Genomic DNA, 17,558 nt, shown 5'->3' on the forward strand with positions numbered 1-17,558 from the left:
CAGATCTTCCTGTATGGTGAGGTGTACTGCACAGACTCTCCACAGGGGGGCAGTGACCTCCATCACAGGCATCAGATCTTCCTGTATGGTGAGGTGCACTGCACACACTCTCCACAGGGGGGCAGTATCCCCCATCACAGCTATCAGATCTTCCTGTATGGTGAGGTGTACTGCACAGACTCTCCACAGGGGGGCAGTAACCTCCATCACAGGCATCAGATCTTCCTGTATGGTGAGGTGTACTGCACAGACTGTCCACAGGGGGGCAGTAACCCCCATCACAGGTATCAGATCTTCCTGTATGGTGAGGTGTACTGCACAGACTCTCCACAGGGGGCAGTAACCTCCATCACAGGTATCAGATCTTCCTGTATGGTGAGGTGTACTGCACAGACTCTCCACAGGGGGGCAGTAACCCCCGTCACAGGTATCAGATCTTCCTGTATGGTGAGGTGTACTGCACAGACTCTCCACAGGGGGGCAGTAACCCCCATCACAGGTATCAGATCTTCCTGTATGGTGAGGTGTACTGCACAGACTCTCCACAGGGGGGCAGTAACCCCCGTCACAGGTATCAGATCTTCCTGTATGGCGAGGTGCACTGCACAGACTCTCCACAGGGGGCAGTAACCCCCATCACAGGTATCAGATCTTCCTGTATGGTGAGGTGCACTGCATAGACTCTCCACAGGGGGGCAGTAACCCCCATCACATCACAGGCATCAGATCTTCCTGTATGGTGAGGTGCACTGCACAGACTCTCCACAGGGGGCAGTAACCCCCATCACAGGTATCAGATCTTCCTGTATGGCGAGGTGCACTGCACAGACTCTCCACAGGGGGCAGTAACTCCCATCACAGGTATCAGATCTTCCTGTATGGTGAGGTGTACTGCACAGACTCTCCACAGGGGGCAGTAACCCCCATCACAGGTATCAGATCTTCCTGTATGGTGAGGTGCACTGCATAGACTCTCCACAGGGGGGCAGTAATCCCCATCACAGGCATCAGATCTTCCTGTATGGTGAGGTGTACTGCACAGACTCTCCACAGGGGGGCAGTAACTCCCATCACAGGTATCAGATCTTCCTGTATGGTGAGGTGCACTGCACAGACTCTCCACAGGGGGGCAGTAATCCCCATCACAGGTATCAGATCTTCCTGTATGGTGAGGTGTACTGCACAGACTCTCCACAGGGGGGCAGTAACCCCCATCACAGGTATCAGATCTTCCTGTATAGTGAGGTGTACTGCACAGACTCTCCACAGGGGGGCAGTAACGCCCATCACAGGCATCAGATCTTCCTGTATGGTGAGGTGCACTGCACAGACTCTCCACAGGGGGGCAGTAACTCCCATCACAGGTATCAGATCTTCCTGTATGGTGAGGTGTACTGCACAGACTCTCCACAGGGGGGCAGTAACCTCCATCACAGGCATCAGATCTTCCTGTATGGTGAGGTGCACTGCACAGACTCTCCACAGGGGGGCAGTAACTCCCATCACAGACATCAGATCTTCCTGTATGGTGAGGTGTACTGCACAGACTCTCCACAGGGGGGCAGTAACCCCCATCACAGGCACCAGATCTTCCTGTATGGTGAGGTGCACTGCACAGACTCTCCACAGGGGGGCAGTAACCCCCGTCACAGGTATCAGATCTTCCTGTATGGCGAGGTGCACTGCACAGACTCTCCACAGGGGGCAGTAACCCCCATCACAGGTATCAGATCTTCCTGTATGGTGAGGTGCACTGCATAGACTCTCCACAGGGGGGCAGTAACCTCCATCACAGACATCAGATCTTCCTGTATGGTGAGGTGCACTGCATAGACTCTCCACAGGAGGGCAGTAACCCCCATCACAGGCATCAGATCTTCCTGTATAGTGAGGTGCACTGCACAGACTCTCCACAGGGGGCAGTAACCCCCATCACAGGTATCAGATCTTCCTGTATGGTGAGGTGTACTGCACAGACTCTCCACAGGGAGGCAGTAACTCCCATCACAGGCATCAGATCTTCTTGTATGGTGAGGTGCACTGCACAGACTCTCCACAGGGGGGCAGTGACTCTCATCAGAGGCATCAGATCTTCCTGTATGGTGAGGTGTACTGCACAGACTCTCCACAGGGGGCAGTAACCCCCATCACAGAAATCAGATCTTCCTGTATGGTGAGGTGTACTGCACAGACTCTCCACAGGGGGCAGTAACCCCCATCACGGGCATCAGATCTTCCTGTATGGTGAGGTGTACTGCACAGACTCTCCACAGGGGGGCAGTAACTCCCATCACAGACATCAGATCTTCCTGTATGGTGAGGTGTACTGCACAGACTCTCCACAGGGGGGCAGTAACCCCCATCACAGGTATCAGATCTTCCTGTATGGTGAGGTGTACTGCACAGACTGTCCACAGGGGGGCAGTAACCTCCATCACAGACATCAGATCTTCCTGTATGGTGAGGGGTATTGCACAGACTCTCCACAGGGGGGCAGTAACTCCCATCACAGGTATCAGATCTTCCTGTATGGTGAGGTGTACTGCACAGACTCTCCACAGGGGGGCAGTAACCTCCATCACAGGCATCAGATCTTCCTGTATGGTGAGGTGCACTGCACAGACTCTCCACAGGGGGGCAGTAACTCCCATCACAGACATCAGATCTTCCTGTATGGTGAGGTGTACTGCACAGACTCTCCACAGGGGGGCAGTAACCCCCATCACAGGCACCAGATCTTCCTGTATGGTGAGGTGCACTGCACAGACTCTCCACAGGGGGGCAGTAACCCCCGTCACAGGTATCAGATCTTCCTGTATGGTGAGGTGCACTGCACAGACTCTCCACAGGGGGCAGTAACCCCCATCACAGGTATCAGATCTTCCTGTATGGTGAGGTGCACTGCATAGACTCTCCACAGGGGGGCAGTAACCTCCATCACAGACATCAGATCTTCCTGTATGGTGAGGTGCACTGCATAGACTCTCCACAGGAGGGCAGTAACCCCCATCACAGGCATCAGATCTTCCTGTATAGTGAGGTGCACTGCACAGACTCTCCACAGGGGGGCAGTAACCCCCATCACAGGTATCAGATCTTCCTGTATGGTGAGGTGTACTGCACAGACTCTCCACAGGGAGGCAGTAACTCCCATCACAGGCATCAGATCTTCTTGTATGGTGAGGTGCACTGCACAGACTCTCCACAGGGGGGCAGTGACTCTCATCAGAGGCATCAGATCTTCCTGTATGGTGAGGTGTACTGCACAGACTCTCCACAGGGGGCAGTAACCCCCATCACAGGCATCAGATCTTCCTGTATGGTGAGGTGTACTGCACAGACTCTCCACAGGGGGCAGTAACCCCCATCACAGGCATCAGATCTTCCTGTATGGTGAGGTGTACTGCACAGACTCTCCACAGGGGGGCAGTAACTCCCATCACAGACATCAGATCTTCCTGTATGGTGAGGTGTACTGCACAGACTCTCCACAGGGGGGCAGTAACCCCCATCACAGGTATCAGATCTTCCTGTATGGTGAGGTGTACTGCACAGACTGTCCACAGGGGGGCAGTAACCTCCATCACAGACATCAGATCTTCCTGTATGGTGAGGGGTATTGCACAGACTCTCCACAGGGGGGCAGTAACTCCCATCACAGGTATCAGATCTATAAGCCTTCTAAAGTAATTTCCGACTAAATTGCCCCTCCAAAAACAGGTTTTGATGATTTTCGTGATAATTTCACCTAAAGTTATAAACCTTGTAACATCTTCAAAGAAGGAAAGGATGTTCGAAAAATAATGCTAACAAAAGCATACGTATGGAAAATGTTATGATTATTATTAGTTATTTTGCTGATAGGACTAACTTTCCAAAAAGAAGAACATTTTTAATTTGGAAAACAGAATTTTTTTTAAAGAAATTTCACCGAACTGCTGTTTTCATAAATACTAAACATAGTTCCTAATTTTTTTTTAACTAACATAATGTACAATGTGCCATGAAAAAAACAAACAAACAATCTCAAAATCCCCTTGATATGTTATTGTTCCGAAGTTATGACCACTTATAGTGACACAGGGGCCGTGTCAGCAAGGTGCAAAATGGCCAAGTCATAAAGGGGTTAATAAATTAGTAAAAATATCTCTGTTTCTGTTTTATTTCGGTCAAGATGAGAGCGGAGAGTACATTTTGATCGGACCAATTGGCTGTAACGAATTCAGAGTGAAAAATTTAAAGGGGTCTGAATACTTTCCGAAACTACTGTAGGTAAACGGAGGAGATTTCACAAAGAAGAAATTCTAGAAAGGAGATTTCATACCCGACCTGAGGGAGCTGTAAGTTTAATGGGGTAAAATCTGTTCCCTTTGATAACGTACTGGGAAACTGGCAAAAAATGGTCTGTTTCTACAGTTTTCACTTTGCAGCATGAATGACACTTTCAATTATTGGGGGAGATTTATCAGAAGTGTCTGAAGTAAAACTGTTCTATTTGCCCATGGAAACCAATCAGAGCTCAGCTTTCATTTTAAAAACAGCTGTGGCAACCAATCAGAGCTCAGCGTTCATGTTACCACAGCTGTTTTTAAAATGAAAGTTGAGCTCTGATTGGTTTTTAAGAGTAACGACAACAGTTTTACCGCAGACACTTCTGATAAATCTCCCCCAATAATTGAATGAGTAATGCAGACATAATACACATAGTTACCTATCTCTGATTAATATTTTAATAGATGAATAGACAGGGAGAAGGGAGAAGATTGAGAAAAAAACAAAAAAAAACCTTTATTACACTCTAATAACATCCAGTCCTCCCATAATGAAAACCCAGAGAATCTAAACCAAGCAATAAGGAAAGGCACAAAACTGGCGGAGAATGGAGACCCCCGCACCCCACTGCCTGACACTTTAGATGGCGCCCAGACGGACACGTGACCATGGCCCCCACCATATTGATAGAGTTGTCCACTGATCATTGCAGCCGCCCCCAGACCTGGATTGTGTGTTATAGTGTATATATATATAATAGACCACATACCTCTGCTTGCTGTCAGTAAATAGAAATATTCCTGAAAAAAAGACTGAATAAGAAGCTTAGAAGGCCTTCTACTTTTCACAGCTGAGAGTTTGTTACTGTGTATCACTGTAGATAAACACAATTCTCACATCTTAATCATCTGTTTCAAAGTATCAGTCCGGAGCTTAGACACAAGTGCACGTCTAGTCACAGGCAAGAAGGTTTATATTCACTGTAATGATGGGTCGTTCACGTGAACGATGGGACTCAGCTCCCTTCAGTGAGCCAATTGCTCACTTAACCCCCTCCCCCTAATCAGCTAACCACTCCCTGAGGCTCCCTATTATGAATTTAATAGGGAGCCGGCTCTTCTTAATGATCCAGCTCACTAAAGAGAGCCGGACTTCACATCACTAATTCACTGACAGCAAACAGATTTTGAAGGGAATAAAATAAATGGCGACCTTTTCTTTCTCCAATGACCGGGCTCTATAGAAGGTTCTTACATCTTACATGTGGAAGAAGCTTTGGTTATTCTATCGGGAGACTTGGAATTGTTCATACTGGACGTCGGTCTACTCCTTGTAAGGCCATGTTCACACATAGAATTAGAGTTGCATTTACATCATGTTTTTCACTAAAACATTTGATTGCTGGGGAACAGGATAGGTGTAGAAAGCTAATATATGGTCCTGCACCCTACAATCACTGCAGCAGGGGAGACCCCCTATCAGATGTACAATGTATCAGGCTGTACAATGGGATGGACTGGAGAACGGCTCAGGCAGACGGACGCTTTTTCTCTTTGAAATGTATCGGCTATATTTTCTCACCAAAACTAGATCGGGAACCCAGTGATTTAACGCTAACAACACACGACCGTGAACTGGTGGTGATTCACGGACCGAACATGGATATGCGTCTCCAGCCTTAGGTTATTGTCCTGTACTAGTATCATCCTCACAGTGTGGGGCAGTCATAATGATAATTCACATGGGGAATGGGACTCCTGGCATTATAGAGGACGCTATCCAGTCTGTATTTCAAGGACTAAACCCAGGCGTGTGTGAATGGAACCTTAGATTGCATCTGTATTTGGTATGAACTAAACCTGACATGAGCAGAAGTTGGGCCGCACCAGTCTCCTCATACATCTGATTATATAGATGCCAGTGTCTCCAGTGATTGAGGTGAGGCGGCTGTGATGCCAATCTACTATGTGGCCCCAATGGGCCACATTAAGGTGTTGACTACAAGAACCTGACGGTAGGGACTTTATCTATAGTTCATGCAGTCTATAACCCCTGTTACAAAAGAGGTGAAAGGGTCAGAAATACAAAAAATAAACCCCTCTCCGCCCATGATTACTGCTCTACCCCCAGTGCCGTGACCCCCCCCCCCCCAGAGACATCATACGTGTGACTGATATATGGCTCATCTTATAACGCTCCTGTGTGGTTGTAATCTGCTGCTCAGGAGGGGTACAGACAATTTAAGGCGCCATCATCTAATAGACTTCATGTCCATGAGGTAAAGCCTGACACCATAGAACAATAGCATGGATGTAGCAGCATGAATTGGGGCGGGATGGTTCATGTCAGTGAATGGAGCTGCAAAATTTTTCTATTTAATAGATTTAGATTTTCAGCCCAAATCGTTTTCCCTTTTTGCTTTTAGGAGAGAAATCCTTGTATATTGTATCTATCTGGTGTATAAAGTGATGGCTGCACCCCCCTGCCGGTGATTCACAGCGATATGGAGCCACGTTATTCATCTCACTTGGCTTTGGCGCTGCATCTTATCCTCCAGTCATCATGCAGAGCTGCACCCACAATAGGTCTATAAGGATACAACCCTATACAGAAAGAGCACTGACAGCCAAAAACACCGTCAGTACCAATCTGAAACGGACTGGAAGTGGGTTCTTCCAAGAGTCAATGTTATACCTCATGGTGAAAGCATAACTACTAACTAGCAGGGTAAACCTGAGGCCGCATTCACACGGCTGTAGGGGAATGTATGTGCAGCTGTAAGCTTGCGGGCGTCCATACGTCCCCCATAGACCAGCAATAGCTGCATGGAGTGAAACAGTGCGCACACATGCGGCACCATACCACTCCGCACAAGGGAAAAGGATAGGGAAAGATAGGACACGTCCTATGTTATGGACCATGCGCTCTGGATCGCTATGGAGAGAGTAGGGGTCACCCATCCTACTCTCCATTGCGCCTGACGTAGGCCCGCCCGGCTGTAGCCCTGCAAGCATGCGTCAGTGTGAATGTAGCCTTACCTTGGGGATAACATGGAATACAACTCCTTTAAAAGGGAACCTGTCACCAGGAACCTAATTTTCACTAGACAGGTTGCAGAAGCTTATTACACCTGTATTGCACATCTGCCTTTCTGCCTTATATAAGCATTTGCATTACAATATAATTGTGTGTTATAACTTACCTTGCACCCTGACAAAATCCTGGGGTAGTCACAGGGGCTGGACTTTAGTTTGGATGCATTTAAAAAAAACAACATGTGACTTGTCTGTGTTACTCACTCCTCAGAGCTTGGCCCCCACCTTTGTGCTCCTGTACAGCTTCACCTCCTGCTCCTTCTCAGAGGTCACAGCCTGGTGAGATGACATCAGTGGGGGAGGGACAAGCTGTACAGGAGCTCTAAGATGGAGGCAGTCTGCAGCTCAGACAAGTCACGTGTTGTTTTTTGAAATGCATCCAAACCAAAGCCCAACCCCTGTGACTACCCCAGGATTTTGTCATAACACACAATTATATTGTAATACAAATGCATAGAAAAGGCAGAGGCATTTTTGCACTGCAGGTGTCATGGGCTTATGCAACCTGTCTTTAGTGAAAATGAGGTCCCTGGTGACAGGTTCCCTTTAATGGCATTAAATGATGCAAGTTATGTAGCGGATACAACTGCAAGGTCAATGTGGTTTTGATCAGGCTTTATTATACTCCAGAGCTAAAATCAGACTCTCTCCCACATGCCTCTAAAAGCTTGCAGATTTTTATAACAAGTAGTAGTGTAGTGAGTGCAGCTCTGGAGTATAATACAATATGTAACTTAGGATCAGTACAGGATAAGTAATGTCATGTATGTACACAGTCAAAATCTATGTCAAAATAACAATCTTTATTAAATATAGACAACAGGTGTATATGTCTTTTGTTGTCTATATTTAATAAAGATTGTTATTTTGGCATAGCACATGGCTATTTTGTATTTCTGCTTATGTATGTACACAGTGACTGCACCAGCAGAATAGTGAGTGCAGCTCTGGAGTATAATACAGGATGTAACTCAGTAAAGGATAAGTAATGTCATGTATGTACACAGTGACTGCACCAGCAGCAGAATAGTGAGTGCAGCTCTGGAGTATAATACAGGATGTAACTCAGGATCAGTACAGGATAAGTAATGTCATGTATGTACACAGTGACTGCACCAGCAGCAGAATAGTGAGTGCAGCTCTGGAGTATAATACAAGATGTAACTTAGTACAGGATAAGTAATGTATGTACAGAGTGGATCTGTATGTAGACTGCAATTATATACAGTATAAAATATAACTCAAGCTCTGATGTGAATACAGGTCCTGTATTTTTATGGACAGGGTCATTAGTGTAAACATTACTTTTCCTAAATGTACGACAGCAGAGCATTTCATTCCCAGACACAGAACCCTCAGTCGGACCTGGTAGCAGTACACATGCAGGACTGTACGTGCAGCTCTATATGTGACTGGAGTAAAAAACACAATGTAATTTGAGACAAAATATAAAAAGACTTTTGGGAATTATTATTTGGCTTGAGTGCCACTGGGAGTATAGTACAGCGGTGGTGACTCCTCTTACTCAGCGGCAAAAGCGGCCCCACATAAAACATTAAAAATACATTACAGGGGGAAGGATACAAAACTGCATTCATTATGGCTCTCAGATTTCTAGAATGTCCGATCCCTACAGCACAGACACAGAGATCCCTGGTTTAAATCAAACTAAATTGCTTCCATGGCTTGGGAGGCGCACAGTGTAGAACCAGCTCAATGACATTGATGCAGACAGTCCTATCAGGATCGCGCCCACAGGAGGACATTCAGGGTAACCGCTGCAGAGACAAGACGAGGTCGCAGGCCCCCGGCCACATGAAGCAGATCCTATCCATCTTCTGGACACAGAGGACAAGTTCTTGTATAACATTGGTGCAATAAATTAGGTGGGAACGACAATATTCCTGGCGAGTAAAGCGAGCAGCGCCAGCTCCACATTTCCATCAGCTCTTTCCAGGGCTAGAAGGGCATCCTGCATTGTAAACCCTGCGCCCACAATGCGCTCTACAGCAGCCGGGGAGAGGGGACCCAATGGCTGCACGGAGGGGCTTTGCTCTAGGCTTAGTTCTGGTTGCTGCTCATCCCCCTGAACTGGGTTATCGGAGTTACACACTGCGCCGGTGACCACATCACACAGTGTCTGATCAGGAACAGATGAGAACTCAATGCAGTCATCAGAAGAGTCATCTTTTGATGAACCCTGGAGAGAGTCTTCTGTGGTTTCTGACTCAATGTAAAGAGACGTCTCATCTGTGACTTGTCCACTTGTGACATTCTCCTGAGGAAGGTCATTGTCCAGTTCTCCATTTTGGCCAGACTCTTGTTGCCTTCCCTCGTTGACATCGGCTAGATCCGTCTCAGAGCCCATGGTTCCGCCATCATCTCCAGCCTGCACACCTCCTTGACCACTAATGAGCAGTAACTTGTGAAGTTCCTTCAAGGCAGCAGCCAAGGACAAGCAGTGTTCCTCTCCATCCTGGCCAGAGGTGCTCGGTGGCTTTGGTAAATCTTTCTTGTTTGCTACATCCATGTCTCCAGACCCCTGGGCATTAGAGGGGAGGTCAGTGCAGGGCATATGTTGGCACTCTGGACCCTGGACAGTGATGTTCTCCCCACTACTGCAGCTGTCAAGATAAGAATTTATCCGTGTATCCAATTCCATCGCATCTTCAGAAATGGAACAAGGAGCCTCCACCTCTTCTCGTCCTTCATCTTCCACAGGGGCCAATGTGGAAGGCGGAGGTGCATCCCCTTGATGAGGCTCCCATCCCAACTCTTTCAAAGCCACCAAATCAGCATCAGTAACAGCAGTACCAGCAGACCCGACAGCAGCCAGCAAGGGCCCAGGACCCCCTACATCAACAGCTGATGGAGAAGCTGGAGAATCTGCTCTAGGTTGGTTATCAGTACCTGCAGTCCCTAATGATTTGGATATTTGACCCAATTTGCCACTGGATTTTGGATGGAAACCACTGCTGCAGGCAACATCTCCGCTTTCTATGGCAGAAGATTGGGTTGATGTTAAATGCGCAGGCGGGATGCTGTCTGGATTGTGGACAGGGTTGGTAGATCCATCCATTGGTGGCACCAGTGACGGACCTGCCTCTGAGGTAGATTCCTTGTCTGGAAATGACAAAAGCAAGAATTAAGGTTCCATCATATAAACGGCTCAGTATCATTAATGTGAAGGCGAGCACATGTCAGAGCGCTGGAGAGGAGGAGGGATGATCGCTGATCACCCTTCCCCTCTCCATAAAGGAGCAGTGGACCGACATCATATATTTCCCCGTGTGCTCACCACACCGTGACCTGGCGCCATAGGCGTCAATGGGGACCAATATCTGTCCGCAAATGGTGCAGCCTTATATAGGTCTCCATTACATTTGTGTGGTGTGAATGAGCCTTAACGCCGACACGTTCCAAATAACAATCCTATCCAATGACTACCAAGCTACACTGACATCACTGGGAATGCAAGTCTATCCATTAACTAGAATACAATGGGGACATTACTGAGCATGTAGCTCATCCATTCACTACAGGTCCACAGTGACATTACTAAAAATGCATCCTGTGATTTACTCCTCTACTCAATTCCTGTAGAACCAGAGGTGTAACCACAGCGGAATCAGCGATAGCACATGCTATGGGGCCCACAGTGTAAGGGGGCCCCATCATCCTACCCGACACACTGCAAAGTGGAGGATGTGCACCCTTACATACATATTATGCTGCACATTGTACATATGTATATGTGTGATGTATACATGCTGTATGTTTGTATATGGCACTATGTGTGTGTATATGCTCGATATGTGTGCGCATGAGTGTATAAATGTGTGATTGTAGCTCGTATGAGTGAGTATAGAAATAAGTATTTATTTTAAGTGGGAAGGGGGGGGGGGTACAGTCTTTGTCAGTAGACTATGACCTCTACGGAGGCAGCAGGGCTCAGGATTCTATTGGAAGACATTTAACTTTGGAAGAACTAAATAATATAGAGCTTGAGATCAGTTACCTGCGGTACGGCCCCTCCTGCGGTAGTTTACACACACATGCATCACGGTTTCTGTTGGTCTGTGAGGATTAGGAGACAAAACAGCAAACGGGTATTAAGAGAACACAACACATGCAGTTAGTCACAAAACCCTAAGATACCAAATTTGTATAGGTTTATCATTTTTTCATACGTTTACAATTAAAACCTCCTGTACAAATAGTTTTTTTATTCAGCCACCTTCTGGCTCTAATATCTTTTTCATACTTCGGTGTACGGAGCTGTGGGTGGTGTTGCTTTTTTTGTGACTTTTGATGACTTTTTTAATGCTACCATTTTTTGGATTGTACGACCTTTTGATCATTTTTATAATTTTTTTTTGTATTTTTCAAAAAGTTCGACTTTGGGCGCTATTTTCCATTTCAGGGTTAAGCGCAGTGAAAAAAAAAGTTATTATATTTTGATTGAACTGGCATTATCGGATGATACCTAATATGTTTATGATTTTTATTTATATCACTTCTAGGGAAAGGGGGGGGGGGGTGTGATTGGAATTTTTAGGTTTTTTAATACAATTATTTTTTTTTTTACTTTTTTTTATTTTTACTACTTTTCAGACCCCCTAGGGTACTTTAACCCTAGGTTGTGTGATTGATCCTACCATATACTACCAAACTACGGTATGGCAGTATATGGGGATTTTCCTCCTCGTTAATTACAATGTGCTAATCGCACTTTGTAATCAATGGGTTAAAACAAGACAGGGTCTTTGAAAAAAGCTAGGCTGTCTTGGCGACCGATCGCTGCCCCTTGATGACGTCACAGGGAGTGGTGGCACCCATGTGCAGCCATTTGTTTGAAGAAATGGACGGGTATTGGACTGCAATATGCAGCAAAGACTTACCGGCTATGGAGAGGGTTCAGCCCGTGAGCCCTCACCATGCACCCGCACCCGACATGTGATGTACTGTTACGTCACATGTCAGGAAGGGGTTTAAGCTGCTTTTAGAGCCGTTGTGGGGACGTACATCTACGTCCCCATAAATGGCTATGGCCCCCAGTAAGTTGACCACACACAGGCATGGAAAAGAAACAAAAAAAAAAAAAAAAATACAACATGCTCTTATGTATTCCCGTATTTACGCCTTGCTTCGTTATGGAGAAGGGAGGGGTGAGCAGCACGCTCCCCTCCTCCTCTCCAGTGCACAGCTGTAGGCTAGCTCATGCTACGGCTGGGCCAGTCTGTGTGAGGGTAGAAAGGTGAATCTTCCAGTGTGAACTCATGTCCATGGATGACCCCACATCTAGTATAGTGAACGTTCTTATGGCTGCAGTCAGGTATCTATAGCCTTGTCTCTTGTTATTGAGACAGCAAAACCCATGCTGTTATATGACCATTTACTGGAGGTTAGGCTTGGTTGGGCGCTCAGGCACCATAATACATGGCATGCCGCACACAATGTAGTACACATGTACATAACCCGGCATACAATGCAGAACACATGCACATGTCACACATGCACCATACCTGCTTCCTCTGCAGACTTTTGCAATACTTCTGCTAATTCTCGGTCTGCAATGTCTTCAGGGCGTATGTCTTCTGTCCCCGGGCCATATGCCAATCGCGCACACTCTGGAAGTTCACCCTCCGGCAAGAAACTGGTCCGCGTTCCTGTCGTGCCAATGACTAAGACATTCTTCTCCAGGTCAATGGAGCACTGTAGGGGTTGGGATACAAGACCATCAGAAGGAGAACATTTCCCAGAAATAACAAAACTGCTTAAACCGTTTAGATGCTGAAGATATGCGCTAAGTAGAAAATACCTGATGTCGCTTTAACATGTCTAGTCCAAGGAGCATATCCATCGGTTGTTCTTCCAGTATGGAGAATGAGCAAGGCAGGAAATCTCCCTCAATCTGCACCTGAGCTGCAACACGCAAGACACTAAACATTAATATGATTTATCAAAAGACACCAGAGATCTAAGAAATAGCGAGGAATTGAATCATACAGTAAGAATGGACCTTAAGAGAAGGCGTCTGACTCACCAAGGTGCACTCTGCCAATAATCTTCTGTGTGCCCACGCCCTTGGCGATCCCGGCCCATCTCCTGTCCACCAGCCTCATGATGTGACAGCGCTCTGCACAGGCCTGGCTCATTATAGTCATCTGAGCTCCTGGGACAAGTAACAGAGAAGTGTGACCCCCCAATCGCGCAGAGTGAACCCCCACAATGTCCTGTGAATAGAGAGCTCCTCACCTGAGTCTACAAAGGCCTTCACTGGGTAACCATTAACTTTGCAGTTAATGTAAAGCATCACCACCTGGCCAAAACTTTCGGGAGCCTCCTCCATTGCAATGGTCATGTTCTCCTCAATGTTCTGCTGCCTGCAAGAAGAACAGTCACATTCACTACCAGCATTAAAGCGTCACATACAATGGCACAACCAGATCCATAATGTGCCCTCCTATCCTGCTGCATAACTTTATGGTTACTAACCCTCTAGTCACAACCAGAGCTGAAGATCAAGACTATAGTTTGACCAGACAGTGTCCGGCACGGAGCTTCACTATAACCATCAATGTCAGGACTGTAGCTGACAAGCAATATCAAACGCTGTAGATCCCAGATTATAAATCTCACCTTATGTCTTCCTCAATTTTAGCCTGAGCTTCCAAGTCAAACGGGTCAGCAGAAAAAAGCCGGATCCTTTCCTGTTCCCGTCGGGCTCGTTCCTGCTGCTGTTCCAGTAGAACTTTGGTGAATTTTTCTGTGTGAAATAAAAGATAAAAAAAAAAATGAAGCAGCGTTGTTCATTATCCAGCACCAAAGTAAGGGGGGCGTAGTACATACCCAGGTCGCCACTGAGCAGCGCCTCTGCCAGGGGAGGGTTCCGCTCTTTTAGCAGTGAAAGCTCATGAGGATTGGCCAGCAGCATCTCCCGCAGCAGAGCTGGGTTATCCAGCCCCTGAGGAAAGGAGGTGGAATCAGGAGCTGGAGGCCTTGGCTGAGGAGGGGCAGCTGGTGGTCCCGCGGACGTCCCAGGAACAGCAATACTACTGAAGTCTATCCGGGGCATACCTGCGGAGAGGACAGAAGAGTCATCTGGTGCAAACCTGCAAGCTACAAAATGATGGGCACAGCTCTCCCCCTTTTAAGGGGTCCCCTTTTTCTGTACTGCATTGTACAGCAGCAAACTAATATGCTACTCCTGGATGCAGCTCTGGATGTGAATGGTGTATAAGCTATATGTTACCTATGCAATACACTGGATCTATTGATTCTTACCAGGAAACGCTGGAGCAGGACGCGACTCGGTGGGATCTTTCTGGCGTAGGACCACCACGTCGCCATCTTTTAAGCCGTAGGAGGAGAGTGACCTCTGGTTGTCGGTCAACGGCTGCTCTGCATAGATGATCTACAAGACACAGAGGAAAGAGTCACTTCAGATCTACACAACAGCTTCTCACAGACACAAGATCAGGAAGATGGAATATAAGTACAGCTGGCAAATCTACAGTGACCCAACATGGGGCTCCCATAAGGCTTTGCTCTTTGGTAAGTAAAGGGTCGGAGTCCTCTGAGGTGGCAGCTGCTTTGTCTCTATGTTCTACCTGTCAGGCAGGAAATTCTAGTTAAAGCTGCAGCCCGAAACACACAGTCCCTGCATGTCCTCAGCAACCACAAGATGAATGCCATCACCTCGCCCAGAGAATACTGCAGCAGAGGTCTATCTCATCACATGACACAGAGCACTCTGCAGCAGAGATTTATCCCATTAAATGACCCAGAGCAATCTGCAGCAGATATTTATCATATAACATGACCCAGAGCACTCTGCAGCAGATATTTATCATATAACATGACCCAGAGCACTCTGCAGCAGATATTTATCATATAACATGACCCAGAGCACTCTGCAGCAGAGATTTATCATATAACATGACCCAGAGCACTCTGCAGCAGATATTTATCATATAACATGACCCAGAGCACTCTGCAGCAGATATTTATCCCATCACATGTCACAGAGTATTCTGCAGCAGATATTTATACCACTATATCACTCCAGGGGGTATTACAGCTGTGGTTTATCGCATGGTAATAATCAGCCAAGCAGATAGCAATAGATCCAAGTCACTGAACCGCACTAATCCATGATCAACATCTGTATCTCCCTGTGCAATCCTTCCCTATATACATTTATATATTCCGTATCTACACCCTCCTCCCTATAATTGCATTTTGCAATCCACCCCTCCCTAAGAATGTTTGTATCACTCCCACTGTACATATCCAGGTGGGGCCTGCAGCCTATTTCATCACCAAAAATCTAATATATATATAATCCCCAAAAGGTATATCTCCCCCTCAGGTGCATCTGTAATCCCTTCCCAAATATATCTCCCTCTTAAGTATCTCTGTACTACCCCCCTCAATTATATCTGTACCCTACCCAGTATTTAAAACTTCCCCACAAGGATATCTGTATCCAAAGGTGTATACTTTTAACCTAGCCCCTCAGATGTATGTACCCCCCCCAGGTATATGTGTATCACTTCATATAGAACCCCACCCCTGCAGATATATCTGTATAACCCCCCTATGTATATATGTATATACCTTCCTCAGTATAGATCCCCACCCCTAGGCACCCCAAGTATATTTGTAACTCTCTATATATTCCCCCTCTATGTGTACCTCCCCTCATGTTTATATGTATCACTCACTATATACTCCTCCTCTGTATCTCCCCTCCCCAGGTATATATGTGTCTCTCTGTATATACCCCCTCCCCCCAGGTATATATGTGTCTCTCTGTATATACCCCCTCCCCCCAGGTATATATGTGTCTCTCTGTATATACCCCCTCCCCCCAGGTATATATGTGTCTCTCTGTATATACCCCTTCCCCCCAGGTATATATGTGTCTCTCTGTATATACCCCTTCCCCCCAGGTATATATGTGTCTCTCTGTATATACCCCTTCCCCCCAGGTATATATGTGTCTCTCTGTATATACCCCTTCCCCCCAGGTATATATGTGTCTCTCTGTATATACCCCTTCCCCCCAGGTATATATGTGTCTCTCTGTATATACCCCTTCCCCCCAGGTATATATGTGTCTCTCTGTATATACCCCTTCCCCCCAGGTATATATGTGTCTCTCTGTATATACCCCTTCCCCCCAGGTATATATGTGTCTCTCTGTATATACCCCTTCCCCCCAGGTATATATGTGTCTCTCTGTATATACCCCTTCCCCCCAGGTATATATGTGTCTCTCTGTATATACCCCTTCCCCCCAGGTATATATGTGTCTCTCTGTATATACCCCTTCCCCCCAGGTATATATGTGTCTCTCTGTATATACCCCTTCCCCCCAGGTATATATGTGTCTCTCTGTATATACCCCTTCCCCCCAGGTATATATGTGTCTGTCTGTATATACCCCTTCCCCCCAGGTATATATGTGTCTCTCTGTATATACCCCTTCCCCCCAGGTATATATGTGTCTCTCTGTATATACCCCCTCCCCCCCAGGTATATATCTATCTCTCTGTATATACCCCCTCCCCCCCAGGTATATATCTATCTCTCTGTATATACCCCTCCCCCCCAGGTATATATCTATCTCTCTGTATATACCCCTCCCCCCCAGGTATATATCTATCTCTCTGTATATACCCCCTCCCCCCCCCCCAGGTATATATCTATCTCTCTGTATAAACCCCCTCCCCCCAGGTATATATGTGTCTCTCTGTATATACCCCCTCCCGCCCAGGTATATATGTGTCTCTCAGTATATACCCCCCAGGTATATGTATGTATATACGTGTATATCTCCCCTCCCCCGGTAGTCAGGCTCTGTAGCTCCCTCTCGCTCTCACCAGGGACTCTGCGGCCGGGATCCCGCTCTCCAGTTCACACAGGGCGCGGAAATTTTCCAGCTCGAATTCCTGATCCACATCCAGGGAGAAGGTGATCTCCGTCAGGTCTCGGCGGACGCAGTACACGGTGATTAACATGGCGACGGCCGCTGTGATCAACCACACCGAACACTCACAGCAACACCGGGGGGCGGGGCTACGGCGCCACTCATTGCGCATGCGCGGCTTCCGGCTCAGCGCATCACCTGACCATCACGTGGGCCGTAGCGCTTCCGCTCTGTACTGGGCACCGGTCCAGGAT

General features: G+C 47.0%; 1 protein-coding gene across 2 annotated transcripts; it reads right to left on the reverse strand.

Annotated features, from left to right (window-relative positions):
* Positions 1-8,814: 8,814 nt before the first annotated feature.
* On the reverse strand, positions 8,815-17,523 carry LOC140134756 (protein DDI1 homolog 2). Of its 2 annotated transcripts, XM_072155320.1 has the most exons (10): positions 17,258-17,519; positions 14,655-14,784; positions 14,220-14,447; positions 14,010-14,136; positions 13,626-13,753; positions 13,414-13,542; positions 13,189-13,292; positions 12,893-13,082; positions 11,386-11,444; positions 10,352-10,490 (listed from the first exon to the last, which is right to left on the reverse strand). In XM_072155320.1, exons 1-9 carry the CDS (start codon positions 17,474-17,476, stop codon positions 11,428-11,430), a joined length of 1,272 nt encoding a protein of 423 aa, XP_072011421.1. In that variant the 5' UTR covers positions 17,477-17,519; the 3' UTR covers positions 10,352-10,490; positions 11,386-11,427. The 2 variants fall into 2 exon arrangements, with proteins under 2 accessions (XP_072011420.1, XP_072011421.1); XM_072155319.1 differs by lacking the exon at positions 11,386-11,444 and having other exon boundaries at positions 8,815-10,490; positions 17,258-17,523.
* Between the last annotated feature and the right edge of the window lie 35 nt (positions 17,524-17,558).

This window comes from Engystomops pustulosus, chromosome 6, assembly GCF_040894005.1.
Source record: "Engystomops pustulosus chromosome 6, aEngPut4.maternal, whole genome shotgun sequence".
Classification (NCBI taxonomy): domain Eukaryota; kingdom Metazoa; phylum Chordata; class Amphibia; order Anura; family Leptodactylidae; genus Engystomops; species Engystomops pustulosus.